General features: G+C 40.7%; 1 protein-coding gene across 17 annotated transcripts in view; it reads right to left on the bottom strand.

The window, feature by feature from the left end:
• Positions 1 to 18,743, bottom strand: part of kcnma1a (potassium large conductance calcium-activated channel, subfamily M, alpha member 1a) — a 181,175-nt gene extending 162,432 nt beyond the window's left edge. For all 17 annotated transcript variants that reach the window (XM_084736201.1, XM_084736191.1, XM_084736193.1 and 14 more), the window contains exon 1: positions 17,630 to 18,743. In XM_084736201.1, coding sequence (XP_084592327.1) covers positions 17,630 to 17,920 — 291 coding nt within the window. In that variant the 5' untranslated portion in view covers positions 17,921 to 18,743. The remainder of the gene's footprint in view (positions 1 to 17,629) is intronic.
• Positions 18,744 to 19,298: the final 555 nt, after the last annotated feature.

The following is a 19,298-nucleotide window of genomic DNA, read 5'->3' as shown; positions in this document are numbered from 1 at the left end:
AGCACTGTCATCAGTGTATTGTTACTTACTTGCTTGTACTTGCAGGACTTTATGTTAAAGAGGGTTTTTTGAATTTACATACATGTCCTCAGTACATTTATATTCTCCTCTTGTACACTGGATTTCAAGGCAAATACAAAAAGAATGCTGTGTTGTTTCAAGCCCTGACGATACACTGAGTGCGCAAGACATGAAGAAAAACTTTACTTTGATCTTCAGCCAGTTCTCCACCAGATGCTGCACTCCTTATCACTGTCTGAGTAAAAGGATGCTCAGACAGTCTTGCCATGCACCGCCACTACTCCACTGCTGCTGCTGTATATGAGCAACTTGTTCACGTCCCTGCTCAGTTTCAGTGCAGCCAATTAAAGCTTGCTTTTGTTAATGTCTGGCTTAGCATTAAAGACATGGAGCTGCTCTGTGAAATGAGCTTGGTCTGAATTGTGTCAAGTCAAATATTCCATAAAAGCCTATTGCTATGAAACAACTACTGTCTGAAAAGTAAAGAAGTAACTGTGGTGCATGCAATTAGTTTTTTTCCTTTGCATTCATTTGTTATATGATTTGAATGACAGAATTGTAGACTGATTTAAAATTAACCACAGCTCTGTTGCACAATTAAAAACTAATCTCAGTTTAGTAAATCTAAGTTTAGTGATGTAAACCAAACTGAAACAAAGTTTAATAAATATGGAGATGATTGCTTACTCAAACTACACAAATAAAAATTAAATTTCAGTACTGTCGGAACCTAGTAAATATAAAAGAGAGGGGAAAACGTACTAAAACTAACCGTCCACTGCTCTGGATTCCTTAACAAAATAATGCATTGTTTGCTAACTAGCAAAAAAAAAAAAAAAGTTATATTGTTTGCCAGCTGTTTAAAAAGTAAAGTAAATGTTACTCTGTTTGCTAGTTAACTAAAACCAAAATAAAACAGCAGCCTTTCCCAAATTTCTTCAAGGAACTTCAAAGTTAATACTGCATCACATTTTAAATTAAGTTCTGTTGCAAGAAAATTAAATTTAATCCAGGTTTAGAGTAAAAACTAAAGTGACGTTTAAAGAGAGGTTTAAATTGAATCTTTTTAAAAGTTAAGTTAGTTTTATAGTTTGGTGCAACATTGGTGCAAAATTCAACCATGGTTTTGGATTCAGGTTTAAAAATTAACCTTTGATGGTGTTACCCTGCCACAGAGTGCTTCAACAAACATATGAAATGTTTAATAAACACTTTGTACGTACTCAACAGCACTAACACAGTCACTCATACAGTACGTGTGGATGAGAAGCCTTGCTCCCTCCAGAGCTCTCCATGGTGCTGAAAATCTCCACTTGTGCAGAATAGCTGAGGCCTGTGGTCATTATGTTGAATGCATCCTGCCAAAACACGGAGATAGCACACAACTGCTGTGTGTCACTGTGGCCAATGGATTCCATGTCTTAGATGAGCCCCGTAGACGGCATTACATTGTCTGAATATTAGAACTAATCCCTGCTGCAACATCATAATTGAACCGTGCATTTCGACACAGACCGCAAACTACCCAGGAGCATCCAGAGTGTGAATCCTGATTGACAACGAGGAAGAAAACAACACAGTGAGTATTAATGACCATCGGTGCTGAAACAATATTACAAATTACTTTCTTATCATGCACACGTACATCTGCCCGCTGTTCAGAATCAATTGTATTCTCACATTTCTAAGCAGAGTGTTAACAACGCTGCAATCTATTTTGAATTCTAGTGTTTCATAATTACCATGGAGCCACATTTCTGTAACTCGACCGCCACTGAACTGATAATACAGAACTATTTCCACTGAAAACTGTCAAGAAAACCCATCCATATACAGACTGATCCACAACCCTGTAGCTATAAAAAGCAAAGGGAGGAATGGGCTCACAGGGCACATGTCCACTTCCAGGCATTATGAAAGTCCATCTGACAAGACAGGAGCAAAGAATAAGACATTACATCTGGTAATGAAGCCATAGCAAGCGACTTCATAGCAGACGCCTGTGACAGATACATGATGCACAGTGAGTGCAGCCATGATGGAAAGACACAGCAAGTCAGTAGAGTGAAAGTACATACTGACTGAGATTATAAGCAGACCAAGTTGCTCAAAAAACTGCAGAAATTGTGTCTCTGTAAGACTGTGTGAATGGGTCAAGTGAATTCATTTACACAGTTTCTGATGGAGCTCATAAACAGGAATATACAACTATATATGAGAATCACTGACACCAAAACTCAAAGCACATAATCAGTGGAGGAGATCATGAGTTACATTTGGATCTGCATAAGCAACCCATTCTTATTCCAACTCATCAGTAATCAGTGTTTTGTAACTGCCCCTCAGCATCTCATACAGGTGATCCAAGTACCCTTTAGCAACTGTATGAGGGGCACCAAGCCGTCCATTCGCTACAACATTAACCCATTTGCGGCAGCATAAGATGCTGTGAGCATCCAGCTGGTTCTCATCCCAGTTCATCAGCTACCAACGCTGCTTTGTCACACCCCTCAGAGTCTCATACTGATGCACAAAGTACCTTTCAGCGACTGTATGAGACGCTGCCAGAGAGCTTTTTTAACATGCGATCAATGTTGTGAAAGGGTTGCAGTTTGGGTAATTTTAGGCACAAAAACAGCTTGGGTAGATTTAGTATAAGGCCATGTTTGGGTGACAATAATTTTGTTACATTATGCACGTCACGTGATGTCACTGAATCAAGATCAAAGTCACATGATGTAATGCAATGTTATGTGCCTTTTAATCTGTAATAATGTTTTGGTTTTAATATGGAACACGAGCCGTCTCCTGAAAGTCATGTGTTTGTTTGAGCCATCATCCGCAACACTAGGGTTAGGTGATGTCTACGGAAAAGACATATAACGATCTCTGCAGTGAAATATCGTAACGGACGATGATATTGTTGCAGGGTCTAAACAGGTCTTTGTCTTTGCACCACATGTCCGTAACTTAGTTGTATCTTTAAAAAAAAATATTAAACTCGATATGGAGTCACAGTGCAATGAACAGCAGCTCTCTCTCAACTCTGAGGGGACACACTACCTGAAAAAAAGGAAGATTTTAAATCATGTTACAACAGTAGAGGGCTCAATGATCAAAGACTGTCAGCCATCATGATGGACGACAACATAGGACAACCCGTCAGTATTTGATGAGTTGGGAATGAGAGCAGGCAGGTGTAAGTTCATCCATGGTGATCAATGCAGATTAAAGATATCTACTGTCCAAACAGTCCCCAGGAGGGCAGCAGGGCAACTTAATAATCCTACAACTACTGACCAATTAAAGTGTTGCCTAATCTCAATGGCAGGCTGTCAGAGAGCAGCATGGCAGCTCTACATCATCATCAATCTTTAATGAGGCATCCAGTGATGAACCCATGCACTCTGTGCATCATCTGTACATGATGTCTACACATGCTGTCATTTGGAGCTCAACACTGGGCGCATCATCTTACAAAGCTCATGCCACTCTGAAATGGTCTCGCTTGCCTCGCTTGCTTCACGTCTAGATACATTTCACAGCTTTCAGAGCGATGCAGCAGCAGACGGAACCTGAGCGAGACAGCACCTTCTGGGATTTCACTTTTGCGGGCATCAAACAAGGCTGTAATTGACAGCTGGGCTATTCATTCTGCGCAGCCACTCTCGAAAATGTCAGAAGAAGTCAAGAGGTAAAATCATTGTGCAGCAGGCCCGCTCCCGTTGGCTCAACAGGGCTCAGCTTGTAGGCTGGCCTTCGCTGTCAGTCCGACTTGTGTTTCCCCATAAAAAACATGCTATTTTATTAGTGTTGGGTGCTCACTTAACTAATAGACGCTGACTGGGATGCTGCCAAATGGGGTGCAATCTTAATGTTGTAGTATGGTGGCTATGAAGGCACATTGCTGGCATGCAGAGGGAAACCTGAGCCTGCTGCTGGCCCGCTCAAAGAATGACAATTAGCATATTAGCTTAGCCCCCTCGGAGGTTAATTGAGATAGGTTGCTGAGGGCAGTGTCTCTGGTTATGGTGACACGTAAACCTAACACTTTGCCATCCTTCTTGGTATGTGGCTGTATTTTCAGCCACAGGGTCGACCTCACAGAGCCATGTTGCTAAAAGAGAGAGAGCTGATCTCTAAATAGGAGGCAGAGACGCTGCCTACTGAGATGTTTGAAGGTCACCGCCATGTCCTCTACACACATCCCTCTCTGTCTGTCTCCATCTCGCTCTCTGAGCATCAGTGCACACAGCTCAAAGCGCCAATTATAACATTAACCATGTTTTGATGTCTACGTATCAGTTCTCCTCTGGCTTCCATGATTTCTGAGGGTGGGTGGTGGGCTAAAGGGAGTGGAGCAAGAATGAGGGGGAGAATAAGACATGGCTGGCTCTGCCTGATAATCAGCACCAGAAAAGACAAGTCCCAGGGCTGCTGTGCACACGATGGCATGGCTGGTTGCTGTGATTCCATGCAGTGGAACAGAAGGATGGGACATTTGTAGTATTTTAACCCTTTTGCACGACAAACTTAAAATCGAAATTTGACTACACTACAGTGCAGAGAAAAAATAAATAGAAGGTAATTGCAATCCCATTTTTTGTTTTCTATTATTGAAACTGAAAGCTCAATTCGCTTTTCAAATTAGACTTGAAATCAATGCAGAGTTTAAGGTAAAATGGTCTCAGCAGTATAAAACTATAAACATGCATACCATGTGCACGTACACTCTAAGCAATACTAAATTAAATTAGACATGAATTCTCAAAAACACAAGGATACACAGATTTGAAAAACATAAATGAACATGAAAATGAAGCTGCAAAAGACCAAGTAAAGCCAAATAGACTACATATCAATAGGAAAGAAAATACATGTTGCTGCCCTTCTTAAACTACAGCTTAAATACCTGTGAAAACTAGGGATACATGATAAATAAATGTTGGGGGCAATAAATTATCAGCCAATAAAGGGAAATGTATATTATTATTTATTATTATATTATTTATTATGTGAGATTTGATTTTTTGCTTGTCACCTTTTAGCCTTTCTTACCCTCAAGTATGCATAAATTATGGACAATACAGACATCTTTTTTCTTTTTTTAAATTAATCTTTAAACATAACATGCAAACAAATAAACCCACCCTTCAACATCAACAATAACAACAAAAAAGAAAGATAAAGAGAAACACACACAAAGTATGTTGAAATGTGTGTACAAAATAGAAAAGCCCCACCCTAAACCAAAACCAAGCTTTGCAGCATAAAATAAATTTAAACTTGAAATACATATATAGACATAAATGGTACAGGAACATGAGAGTAAATAAATTAATTGTACAAAAAGCAATCAGCCTTTCAGGGATAAGCTAGTCAGAGTTTCTGCAGCAAAGAATACAAAGATTTCTGAAGTCTCAATAATTTGTTCAATTTAAGATTAAGATCATAAATAAGTGTCCTTGATATGTCAACTGAACCCCACTGGCAACCTCCTGCATCACAGAATTAACCTCTTTCCAAAATGCCTGGCTGCAATAACATGAGCAAAACAAATGAAAAAAAAAACATACCCTTGTGTATTTTACATTTATGAAAGAGGTTTGAGCTGTTGGGGAACATTTTATTGAAGCGAATAGGTGTATCATAAGTTGTATGAACAAATTAAAAATTTTGTTCGCGTATAGAAATTGAAGGACATTTTGCAAATCTTTCTTTTTAAAATACAAAAATGTTATCTTATCTGTATTCGCCATGAGAGGCAAGTATTTCTGTCGTCAAATAACATGAAAAAAACAAATCCATATCATGCATCCCTATTTAAAACATACAAATCCAAGACTGTATCTACATGTGATTATCAAAATAAAATCATCTTAACTTTTCTCTCTAGTTATTGACGTCTATGGCCTGGCTATAAGGACAGCATCTAACCTACACACACACACACACGCACACACACACTGATGTTAAGCAGTTTAAGGACAACAACAGCTGAGGAAGAAAGCTGGTAGACTAGAAACCATAAGCCATGATCCTGCTGGCTAGCCCAGCACTAGCTAGCTATCTCACTCCTGCAGGCCTCCCTCGCCAGCTTAGCCAAGCCGGTCTCGACCAGCGGATCTTCATGCAAATGATTTTCCATTGCCAGTTTGACTAGGCAAGGATCAGGTGGCTTAGGCCCTTTCACACATTTCCAATGATAGGAATGCCAGTCTAGCACTCTTCCCCCATGTGGAGCCAGGTATACCCTTCCCCTCTAACCTTTAACCTCTGAATAGTTCCTGGGGTGTGGAAGTCCTTTTAATAGTCCAGCGACTGGCCAAAGAAGACATAACAGCATGACAGCAGGGGAGCGCAGTTTGGGGACAGGGGGGTTGACCTCTGCGTCTGCCTCATGATATACATAGTCTGGCCAGATATATGGCCTCTCCTTGTCTGTGGATTACCATACATCAGCATGGCACACTACAGATGTCCCTAGATGGCCATCAAATCAGGCCCGGAGAATTAGGGATTAAGGCCTAGAAAAGGGAGGATCTCCACTGAAGAATAACTCATGAGTCACACATTCCACATTAGAGGATGTGGGAGTATGAGAAAAGAAAGTTAATCAGTGATGCTGGACAGAGCTGGTTTGTAAAAGCTTACATTATATCTGCTCTGTGCTGCTACAGTATAATATCTATTTCTTTGTCTGTTTATGATCTAAAAGCAATTCAAGATAGCATAAAAGCAAAGATTCAAATGTAAACACACATAAATCTCAATTATAGTCCATGCGTTCCGTTCAAATAATTGTCAGTCACCAACCCAAGAAAAATGCTGTTTCATGTCTTTGTAGATTTAATATTTTGGAAGATTTTGGACTGTTGTTTGGACACTCCAAGTAATTTGAAAATGTCACCTTGCACTCTGGGAAAAATATTAAATATATAGTCAATCAATTTACAAATTAATGGGATACAGTTAGAAATACACTGTCAAAGAACTTCAACATGGATGTAGCTCTATGTCCAGCCGACTGTTAACCATTTATTGTATAGTTGCACAAAAAACAGCGTCAGTGCTTTGCAACAAAACATACAGTCCTTATGAACTGGAAAATTAGAAAAGCCGATTGCTTTAGCTCGTACAAAAGGTTGGACGACTTTCTGAATCTAATGGAAAAAGCTGCATCATCTCTGTTATATTTGGACAGAGGACAGACTGGCTTATGGGACACAGCAAGGTCATCACTGGACTCAACATCTAGCCCTCTTCCCCTTATAATATAACAAGGTCACTGTTGGACACACTATACTAATTTCTGGACCCAATCATCTTGTTTGCTCTTGTACAGTGATGTTTAATTAAAAAAGAAAAAGCATAAAGCGTATTTTTGTGTTGGAACAAAGCATGTGTTAATGTAACATCTTGTGCTTGTATGCGTTTCTATGAATAAAGTGTTAATGGTGAAACATGTAGCACCCAAGTGTTAAATATTAGTACTGCAGTCCAAATAGTGAGCTGGAGTCACAGACAGTACATTAAATAGGTTGATATGATCTTAAAGCGAGTCGTTTCCCCGCCCCCTCCTCCCCTGGTTTGATGAAGCTCAGGCAGGTTGCCTGCAAGCTGCAGGAACACCGAACCTACACAAGCGCAAGACGAGCGCAACATAATATTTGGACAATAATCAACCGGGAAGAGTGCTACACTGTAAGATGATCAGCTGTTTATAACTCTGTCAATTGTCTGTCAATGTAAAGCTAAGCCCGTTATCCTGAAAACAAAAGCCCACTGCTCTGAAAATACACACTCCGGAGTTAGAATTTAGCGACTGCGATATCTTTCTAAAAGATGGTCAATTATTTCTTATGTCTTATGTTAACTCATTCAATGATCATTCAGCATTAATTTGAACACTAATTACACATGAAACTGGGAAACAAAAACAGACAGTATTCCGGACTGGAATGGAAATTTCAAAGGAGAAAATACCGGCTGCAGCATCGATGTCGGAGAGGCCAGGATTTCATCTCAGCTTGTTTCCTTAATCTCTCATGACATATCATGGTCATTTTCTGATTTAGTACAGTAAATATATTGTGTATTTCTCCCTTAAATAGAAACACTGTATAACTCTCCCCCACTTCCTCTGCTCTGGGCTGTACAATGTCCATGTCCTTGTATTACCGTTGCCATTCTCGTGTATCTGTTTATTGTGAAAACTCCCCAATAAAATTTAAATGGAAAATAAACTGACAAAGTAATGATGATGAAAATAATTATTAGTTGCAGCTCTACTCCTGATAAGAGGAGCTGGGTACAGGCATGCGTGCTGCGGTGGAAACTGGTCACGCTTTGCCCCGGGACGGCTGTGAGGCATGCTCACTCCCTGCAAAGTGTCAACAACACATGACAAGACACATGCGAGTCAACCACTGGCCACAAGAACATAGTAGTCCGCTTACACACACATGCCTGAGATGACATCAAAAACCAAATACAGCCACGCATGCACGACATGTCTTTATGGAGCGGTTTGCGTGATCCAGTGGTCCCCGTGTGCTCATTTCATTAGACATCTCTGCTGTGTGTATTTTCTCAATTAGCTCTGGATTTCAATAAGCTAGTGGGCGAGCCGGGCCAAGTTAGGTTGAGGTTAGTGAGAGCGACAGCTGATGTCAGGGTGTGTGCTCTATGCTGCTCTGGCGAAATGCAGCTGGTCCGTTGCCAAGCACAAAGGAATACACAGGCTCACAACAGTTCCTCTCTGCAGGCACCTCCGCAATCCATTCCACTTAAAAGGTAAGAGTGTCCCAGCGTACCTCAGTCACTCCGCCACAGATTTGGATTTGCCTTGTCTCATAGCAGGACACAAATGTAGAAACAGGCTTAGACACGAGCAAACACTGACGTGGGTTTCAAACTCGGGTTTGATTAATTGCTCTGCAGTGAAAGCTGAGTCTTTGAGCACAAAAATCAATAACATCTTCAATTATGGAAATGCATAGTGATAATTTAAAATTCACCAAGGCTGTCATATTTTGTTAGACGGCCAGTCATTGGATGGATTTCTCTCTGTGGTTTAAAAGAAGAAAGATTTACCTTTAAAGTTAAAGCTTTTAAGTGTTAAGCGATAATACATTTGCTTTATCATGAACCCGCTAACTGCAGAATGACAAAGGTCAGAGAAAATGGAGCCTTGGCACCCGGATGTGTCCTCATGCCACCTCTCTATTAGTCACATCACAGGAGCAGAGTCTGGCCTGAAGAGGAGAGCCAGCACACAGCACATCAAACTCTCATTAGGTAAGATGAAACTTTAATGATCCCATGATTGCCATGGGGACACTGGGCCAATGCACCAGCAAACAAACATAAGCTAAATACAAATTATCCAGGACAAAGGGGGGGAATAGCAGTTTCTATTTGAATATTTGTTAAATATAAATGTAGGAGTCAAAATGCAGAGCATCAGGTAAAATACAGAATATGTGAAAAATATGAACAATATTCACGCCAAATACTGAATCAAGGTTAATGCTGAATAAGCTAAAAAATGTGGCATCAAATTAAGCAAAATTTGCAGAGAACAATTAAACTAAGGGCTGTAAAAATGCAGAGAAAGTGCCTCAATATGTGCAAAAACTGCTCAACCTGTGCAAATATGAAACAGTCAGATCAGATCTGAGTGTATAGACTAATCTAATAACTAAATAAAGGTGTTTTATTGTCTGTCAGAGAAGATATTTGTAGGCCTGGTTGATAAAACATTAGCAAATATCTATCAACAATAGACACTTCATCAACGGCAAAAAGAAAATTGTTCAATAAAATGTTCAATAGTTTAACTTAAAGGCATTAAATGCAAACCACCATGAAAGCACACACTGAACATGCCCTGAATCATGAATAGCCAATCATACAAGTAACAAACAGGGTTGGGTATTGAATTATAAGGATTCTGACTCCGATTCTGCTCATCGATCCCGGCTCTTAATGATTCTCGATCATGACTCTCATCCTGCATTCTTCACAGCGGAGTTGTGTAAAACACTGATTACCATGAATAAATGTTACCAGCAGAAACACCGAGCTAAGCTAACATTAGCTAGACAACTGTAACAGCAGTGGTCTCAACTGTCAGTCTTTTCTGGTTTCTTGAAAACTGTCTGGCTTCCTTTACTGTAACAATAGAGAGCATCGCATCTTTGTAAAAGGTTTTGTAGCGTATCATTTGCTAAATTAAGGTCAGAATAATGTCACACTCGTGATTTAACAAGACAAATGCATGAGGAGAGGGGAATACATGCATGCATTCAACTCGCATTCAACACCCCAACCTTAAAGGGATAGCTCACATTTTTTCCTCTGGCCTGTAGTACTACTTATTTATCCATCTAAATTTTTTTTGTTGAGAGTTGCTGAGTTTGAGCCCTAGGATGCAGTGAGTGTATACACAGAAAAGATGTTGAGGTATGTGCTCTGATTCGCATGCTGAGGACATACAGGTGTGAGTACAAAACAGGAACAGCACAACAAAATGTCATCTAGATTAGACTTAGAGGCACGGGAAATGTCAAGAGCAGATAGTACAGGTGGAGCGGCTACACTGCTCCATCACCCCTCTTGTTTAGCTATTTGGACAGAAACAGCTGAACAATCCTGACGGCTGTTGGCTCTAAAACGCACATAAAAACACTCCATTTTGCACCTTAGGGGTATGAGGGGGAGGCTGTTGTACTGAGGTGAGGTGGGAGGTGTATTTTGTATATATCTCACCAAAACACAGTGATACAATGTGTAGTTTGAAATACATGACAGTCCACTATGGCTTAGCTTGTACTGTGCTTCTGTATCGTGAGTTCAGACCAGTTTGAAGCTCGTGTGTAGCCACTCCAGGTACTTTTAAGATCAAACCATCTCCCTCCTTCATATTGCTTTATGACAGGTGTCAGAAACTCCACTAGCAGCTCCGCCTCTGCAGACTGTTCACCTCAAGATGAGGCTGTCTCCTCAACACCTGTAGAGGATCTCCTCTATAGAGTAACCTCTGTCTTGCCATCAGGTACTAACAACAGCAGAGGTGAGGAGATTGAAGAGATGGATGATTTCTGACATAAATGATTTTTGTTATTGACTCAAGCCAAATCATAGCAGAAGTTATCTCAGCGCACATTTCTTATAGATCAGGTCTAGTACGTACTCTTTATAAATATTACTTGCGGAGACCCAATGGTTCCCACCAAGAGCAAGCAGTAGGACGACAGTGATGAGAAACCTTACGGCAGAAACCTCAAGCGGATCCAGACTCTATGGTGGGTGGTTATCCACCTCGACCGGGTTATTTATTGGCTGACATTAGCCTGCTGCCTAATGAACTGGCTCACAAAGCCGTAAATTGAGTGGCTCATTTGCAATATTGATTGATTAGCTTTTTTTTGTCTGACCGACTGTCCAAAACCCAAAACGATCAAAGCAAATCCACATGATTGAAAGGCTTTAACCAGAGAATGACTGCTCTTTTTTTTTTTTTTTTGATTAATTGATTATCAAAATTGCCAATTAATTTTCACTGGACTTGGACTAGACCAGATCAAAGTAAAAGATTAGACATTTTCTATGTCACTAAAACGTAAAATTCCACTTTGCCAATGGATGGGTAATGAGAGCTGGTACTAAACCAGTGCAAGTTCCTGATTGGTCAATATTGTGAAGCTCCTGGACAAATAATACATATGTCTGTATTTATGTAATAGTACCTACACAGCTGACAGGGTAACATATCAAAAAATGTGGGTTCACTTACTAAATTAAATGAAAATACAGCAGTACCCGAGGGAAAAATATCACCTAATTATTAAATTAGGTGATATGGGTTAAAATGTCTTATCAAGACATTAAATGATCAGATTTACCCAGTTATTTTCTGATACATTAGTGCATGTATTTCCTTTCTCACGTTGCCTCACTTCTGAAATCTTTGTTGTGTTTAATTAATTATGTTGTGTGAAAGATGCTGAGCTGTTGGCTGATTGGTTGATTTTACTGCTGAATAGATTTAACTGATTGTTGGTGCTCAACAAACATTTATTGCAAACAGCAATATGAGTCAGTTTACTCTGATAAGAGATTCATGATGTCAACAGTTTGAATAATTCAAAATAATCATTTATTTAATCATTTATTCCCCAGTCCTCCGACAAGACACTACAGCAGGTATTTTTAATGTTTTAGTAAAGCCATGTTTTCACATTTTCTCGTGAGGCTGATGGGACCATTCATGTTTGAACAGAGAGCGGCGCCACAAACGCAAAGCCGCTATACTCCTCTACTCTTCCCCACGCATCCCAACTAACAGAGGCGTCATATAAGAACTCCTGGAGGTGGCATGACGCAGAGCGGATAACTAGACCATTAGATAACCATACAGCAGAGAAGCAGCAAGGCAGCACAGAAAATAGCACAAAAACTCTACAAATCCAGCAACACTACAAGAGCATAAAGAAAGAGAGAAAATAGAGCAGGCTTATATACTAACATGGCAGCGGTTTCCTCCACTTCAGTGTGAGTGGTTGTGCTTATATTTCTGTCAGTCATGCATATGCATTAGTATTGTCTTGAGCGAGTCTTTCCCTTAGTAGCAAACTCCTCATTCAGAACGTGTGAAGTCCGTAAAAAGGGAATGAAATGATAAAGCTCGTCCAGGCAGCCTGAGCGCTGGTGTTTGCAGGACCACTGAGGGCAAATCGAATCACAAATGTGGTTGATATGCAGTTTAAAAATGGCAGAAACACCCAGCAGATAAATGATGCCATAAATGCTGCCATTACCAGCACAGTGTTAGAAAAAAATCAATACAGGTTTGTATATTTTTTTTTTTATTATTTTATGTTGCTTTTTTCTAATCTACCCGGGAGACAGCACCAGAACCATAAAACATTGCTTTGTTGTCGGCAATACAATTGTCCTGTCTTGTTTTAGAGCGATACAAACAAAAAGATTATGGTTGCACTTTATTTTACAGTGCGCTAATACAAAAACTAGAAGTAATGTGTTCTTTATTAGAGAGTATTAGACCCTTATTAGACTTTCTAACTTATTAGACTGATTCCTACGTCTTCGATTAAATCATATTATCTGCCAGCATTATTAAAATAAGTCTGTGCAGTCAAAATATTCCTCTGCCACTAGGATTTTGGCCCATACTTTGTAGATCTGGTTCACTTATTGTTTTCAAATGGGACGTAGCAGATATGTGATGTGACACTTTAGTTTACAGTACAGTTCTAAAATACGTCCCTAGTTACCCTCTAATAAAGTATAACACTAAGAGTGGAAGAAAGAAAACAGTTGCGAGTCTTTTGTTTATATAAAGTGTCCAGAAATGTTATATTCAACTCTGGTCAAGTGTTTAAAAAGGCAAATTAAAAAAATCACAATAAATCATAATATTGAATCGCAATACATATCAAATATTGACCAACATATCGTGATAGTATTGAATCTGGAGACAAGTGTATGGTCCCAGGCTTATCTAACAGTGGGACACATTACACTTTAGTTTACTTTAGTTTTGCTCTGCAGTAATAAGAACAGTACAGTTCAGGCCACCATCAGGTCGTGAGTCCATGTTTTTCAGACACTGTGTTTGAACAGTCATGATTGCCAAGATTCAAAAAGCAGCATTGCACATTTTTCTGTGCTTGTCTCTTTCCTTCTTCCAGTACGATCTCTATGACCCATGACATCTCCATTATAATCCTGGCAGAGAAGAGGGGGGCATTTAAAAGAATTAGGACACAGCTGTGTGTCAATGGCAAAGCACAGGAGGACACCATGCAATGCAACACCCCCTCTCAAACCCTTCGTCACCTTCGCACCCCGTGTTTCCACTTCCTCCTGTGTCTCTCTCAGAGTTTCCACCTCTATTTCCTTGCCTCTGATTCCAGGTTCCCAGTACCACCACAGAAAGCCTACCTAACCCCCCGCAGCCCCACGCCAACTATGCATCCTGTTTCTGACACATGCCAACTTCGCCGTCCGCACTAGTCAGCTGAACACAGATCCAGTTTCCCCTTCTTAATACTCCTAACAAGCCTTTTCCCTCCGCAGCCAAGTGTCAAGCCCACCAAAGTCACCTAACGGGATGGCTCTGCTGCCTTCCACACACACACAAACAGAATGAGCACCGACAGGGCTTCCATTTTTACCATTTCTCCTCATTTACAAGAGATGAGATGCAACCAGATACCCACCAGCAGTCACAAGATGGATACCTCATTATATTTGCATGGTTTATTTTCATCGCTTCCCCTGCAAGACGATGAGAAGTATGAAGGCTGACATATGGTTTGGTGCCATTTCTGATACTGGGATCCATGGGCAGAACAAAATGACAGGAGGCTGACAGCCAAGTAATAGCCTAAGTAGCATACTGGGCAGAATTATCTCTCAGTGTAAATAAGAGCTGTTTAGGAGGGACGGTGTTTTGCAAGCAGACTTGGAAATGATCTGAAATCCAGCAGCCCAGTTGTATTTTAACTCTGATATCATGTGGATGTCTTTCAATACGACCAAGAGGCTAGCAGTACAATCCAAAAGTAAAGAACGGCTTGACATGAGACGCCATGTGCAGGCTGCAACACTGGTATATATGTAGGTACAAAGCAATTCTAGGCAGATTATCCATGGACATATGCTCTAAATTGGTATTTGTGCGTAATACCCACAGTCTTAGATCTGAGAATAAGCTATGCTTAAAGATACCACCTGTGCAGACTGAGTTGGGAAAAATGAGTTATTCTCCTTCTTATTACGGCCCTTGATCTTGGAATGACCTGCAGGCTACACTCAATCCACCCGCCTTCATCTCTCTAACCAACAAAAGCTCCCTAAGGATTTCATGACCAAATGCTGCTACTATAACATGCAACTCATTTTGGCGTACATTTTCTGTGTGTATTTGACCTCTTCTGTGATGCACAGTCTTTTATTCTGCAGTGTTTGTACTGTATTTCCTTGTATGTTTTTTGTAACTGACGTACATTCAGTGTGCAACTGTGCTGTCCTCTTGGCCAAATCACCACTGAAAAAGAGATTTTATCTTAATTGTTTTTTACCTGGTTAAATAAAAAAAAAGATAGGTGTAATTTCTGTCCTAATCTAGATACAACACAGCTTAACTAAACATATCTGTTATGTGCTATATTATTAAGAATATTTTTCAGCTATTAATTTATATGGCATAAATGTTGGCAAAATTGTACTTGAAATAATCGAATTAATGTTCAGTGGAATTAACTGTGTGACATTTACATGCACGTTCTATTCTGTTTTTTGCCCTTATTCTGGAAAAAAAGACAATATTCCTACTAAGTATTTTACATGGCTAATTAAAGATGAATATTGCACTAATATTCCCGTTTACATGCAGCTGTGCATACTTCCACTAACTAAATGTCATATGTCCTACGGCTTGTATTATATACCATCCAAAGCATATCCAAAACCCTGTTGATATCCAAGTCCTTTATGATGTTAAAGGCATAATCTGCAATATTTTTCAAAAAAAAAAAAAAAACAGTGTGTAGACTAGAAACATAACCTCTTTCAGTCATCGCTTGTGACCCACTAGAGGTGTGTGTTTGTGGCTGCATATGCAGAGACCCTGCCCTTTACTTGTATGTCTCATCACTTTGCTGTGCTAGAGACACTTAACCAACCCAAAATGTCGGTATTTGACATTCTGGGAATGAGGCACTACACGTAAACTGTCCTTCTGGTGCATTTACGCATACCTCTGAAAAAAAACCTACTGATTCCACCTTTAAAAGCGGACAAGTTTCTCCTTCTGATCAGAAATGTGTCCATTTCTGCTGTGCATGCATCTCTACCCCAGCCCTACAAACTGTTGGTTAGTTGGTTTGTTAACAACAAACACAGCTGACTGTAAACAGGGTAAGAGGCTGTGTGTTTCAAACTGCTATTAAGACACATATTCTGAATGCAGTGTATACATGTCCAAAGAATTCTCTTGAGAAATGAATAACATCGGCATATCCCACGTCTTACTCAGAAAATGCTATATTCAGAATAAGGACTAATGTGGAATATGCTGTTTACATGACCTATTGCATTCAGAATATTGACATATTCAAAATAATGATATTTAGTGTGCATGTAAACTGTCGCTGTTACGCAAAACTCTTCACCACCTATTTTTATTAGATTTCATTTACATTTTTTTGGAATTCATCTGGACAACAGATTTTTGAAAGCGTTAACATGATGTGAAAATATCATCAAAATGTGGTTCTACTGAAATATCACACAGAAAACAACCAACAAGACAGCATGTGATAAAGATGCACTAAAAACCAAACCAGATATTGTGCCTTACAGCGCTCAGCGTGACAGAGTAATGAAAGCTATTTTGTGCAGTTATTGTCATTTAAGCATGATGCCTCTATGCTCTGTCTCCCACCTGTCATAATAGTAAACAGAAATGGGCAGAAAAGGACCAAGGCCACCAAAAGGACATGACAGAAGAGCGGCATGAGGGACACAGGTCATCCATTTGAATTGGACACAACCCAAACATATCAAGGACACAGGTTCACCTTCACTCCCTCATATTTCCGTCCATCATTGTCACTAGATTCTGGTCTGGCACTGTCACAACACCTGCCAGTACCTGATATTTATTTATTTATTTATTTGTAAAATATCTTTTTTTTTCTCACTCCAAACAGGCCTTGCTAAATAAAACTATAAACTGCCAGGCCGTGTTTTGCACATTCTGAGCAACATTACCTTTCCACTGCCCCTCTCTGAAGCCAGGGGACCACTTGCACTATACACAAGTGTGTGAGTCATGTATGAAGCTGGGCTTTAGTACACGTGTGAATCAGCCGTGATTCATGGCCCTTAATGCAGGCCACCCCGAGCAAAGTAATGGGCAGTCACCTTTTTTATCCTATTTCTATATTAGTCCTGCAGACAGGCTAGCTTTATAACTGCACGTATACATTTAATGTGCAGCATAAACACATTACAACCACAACAGAAAGCTGTGAAAAGAAGGAATGATCGCAGAGTTGTTGCACGCCATAATAGGGACAGCCTTGATGTCACTGGGTCTGCATGAGAAGTCCCAGTGGGCTTCATTAGGTCTCACTGGTGGAATGTGCAGGATCATGTGTTTGGTTACATGAAACTAGTATGTGTGTATATATATATATATATATACATATGTCCTCCTAAAATGCCCACTTCCACCCTGCTGATGTACGCTGAAGCAAAATAAAATGAAAGAATTGCTCTGCTCTCATCCCACCCATATCTGTCATGCAACACCACCCCCTTCACTCAAGAGTGGGAGTTGGTAAACACAGCCAAGGGATGATAACAATCATATTCAAGGGATGCATTCATTACAAAGGCACTGCAACTGGCACTTGGTGTGTGTTTAGTGGGTGCAGATGGTGCAGATGATGAGGGAAACCTTAAGATTCATGTGCACAGTGAAGGCCATGGTCACATAGAAAAATACAGGAATTTTCTTTCTATGTATTTATTGTGTGTGTTTGTGTTGTGTACACAGGAGCAGCCATACCTTGTTTTTGATGTTGCAATGGCAGCAAACAGTCCACAGATATTTGAGGGTCCTCCATAGCAGGATGATGAAGAGACCCCCAAAAAACGTCACCATGGAGGAGGCGAGGAATGCCCACCACATGCGCTGTCCATTATTGTCGCAGGGCACCTCGGACGAGAATGGGATGACAACGTCTTCCATCTTGGATATTAAGATTGAAGAGTCCGGATTGATATTATTATTGATATTGCTTGTCCTCATAGAGCTGTCGCTTCCATGGGGAACGGTGCCATCCGCCTCAGCTAGCATTTAGGAGCCTTGGAGAGCCTGTGCCAGCGTCCCCAGCCCCACTCACCAGCCATATTGCTCGGAAAAAAAAAATCCCCCTCTTCGCTGTTAGATTATGTTCACCCACCCTGATGGAGTCTGTGTTTTTTAGCAGCCTATGAAATGTTTGTTCGTGACAGCGTGAGACACCGCACACGCAAACCTGACCGAAATAGCGGGTCGGTGGCCCTTGGAGAGAGGCATTTAAATCCGCAATAATGACGAATCTTACAGGCGCTTCTCAATCTGAGGGGGTTTCTGGCTCCTTCACGCCAAAAGCCATGGCAGAGTCGGCGTCGTTTGCAGCCCGTCGAGGCTGCCGATGATACGTCGGATGGTGGCGAACACGGCGACGGTGAAAAATGTTCCAGCCTGTTCTCGGCGAGGCGACCTCTCTCTCAGCCGTCTTCCATTCAGGGATCCCGGAGAATCGATTTCACTTTCTTTCGAATCGACCGTGCCAGAAAAAAACGAAAAACACACATGCACAGATATGTCTGATTTAATTCTGGTTTAGCTGTCACCGCAGTGCCGAAGACTACATATTCTTGCGGGCATTTTTCCTCGTCAGTTCTGCGTAAAAAGAAGGCGGACGAGCGCTCGGGTGGATGTCCCTGTCTCCATTCGGATCCCCTGCAGCCCTGGCACGGAGCGGCCAGCTGAGAGCGCCTGTCAGCTCCGCTCCAGAGGAGAGCCGGGAGATTTACAGGTAGGAGGGCGGAGCGAAGCGCTAATAATAAAGATGGACAGAGGGGCAGCGATACCGCGACGGCGTTTAAAGTCCAAGTGCCCACCGCTCTCCGCCGCTCGGGTGGATATAAAAGAGGTAGGCTGACAATTGCGCCTTTGCGTCTCTAATGCGCGCCAGTGACGCACGTCGCAAAAAACGAGGAGGCTTTCTGAAAAGCGACCGTATCGATCGATCGGTGATAAATTTAAGGATTATAGCTGACTATATAAAAATCACAACGAATGATGGGTCCCCACTGGAATCTATGTATTGATAGCGGTGGATATAAAACGACGGTAAAATAAGGTTGCTTATCATTGACTGTCTGTCCCTGTAGGGGAGACCGGGGATGTTAGTAACAGGGTTTGTTTGAGCATCAATAACTTAGTGGCTGTTTGTGCTAGATCTCTCAAACTTTGATACATGGTACTAGGGCCAGACTGGGATTGGATTTTTCAGGCCAATGCTAATATCACCTTTCTTACAGTACTGCAATATATAACAATATATTGTATCATAACCCCTGTATCGTGATACATATTGTATCACCAGATTCTTGCCAATACACAGCTCTAAAATATAATATACAGAATATATACATAAACACATTTTTTGTAATGATCTCTCAAA

The sequence above is a fragment of the Lutjanus erythropterus genome, chromosome 14 (assembly GCF_056507025.1).
Source record: "Lutjanus erythropterus isolate fLutEry1 chromosome 14, fLutEry1.hap2, whole genome shotgun sequence".
In the NCBI taxonomy this organism is placed as follows: Eukaryota; Metazoa; Chordata; class Actinopteri; order Lutjaniformes; family Lutjanidae; genus Lutjanus; species Lutjanus erythropterus.
Note: the sequence above shows the minus strand (reverse complement) of the source record. Positions and strands in the feature narration are given on the sequence as shown.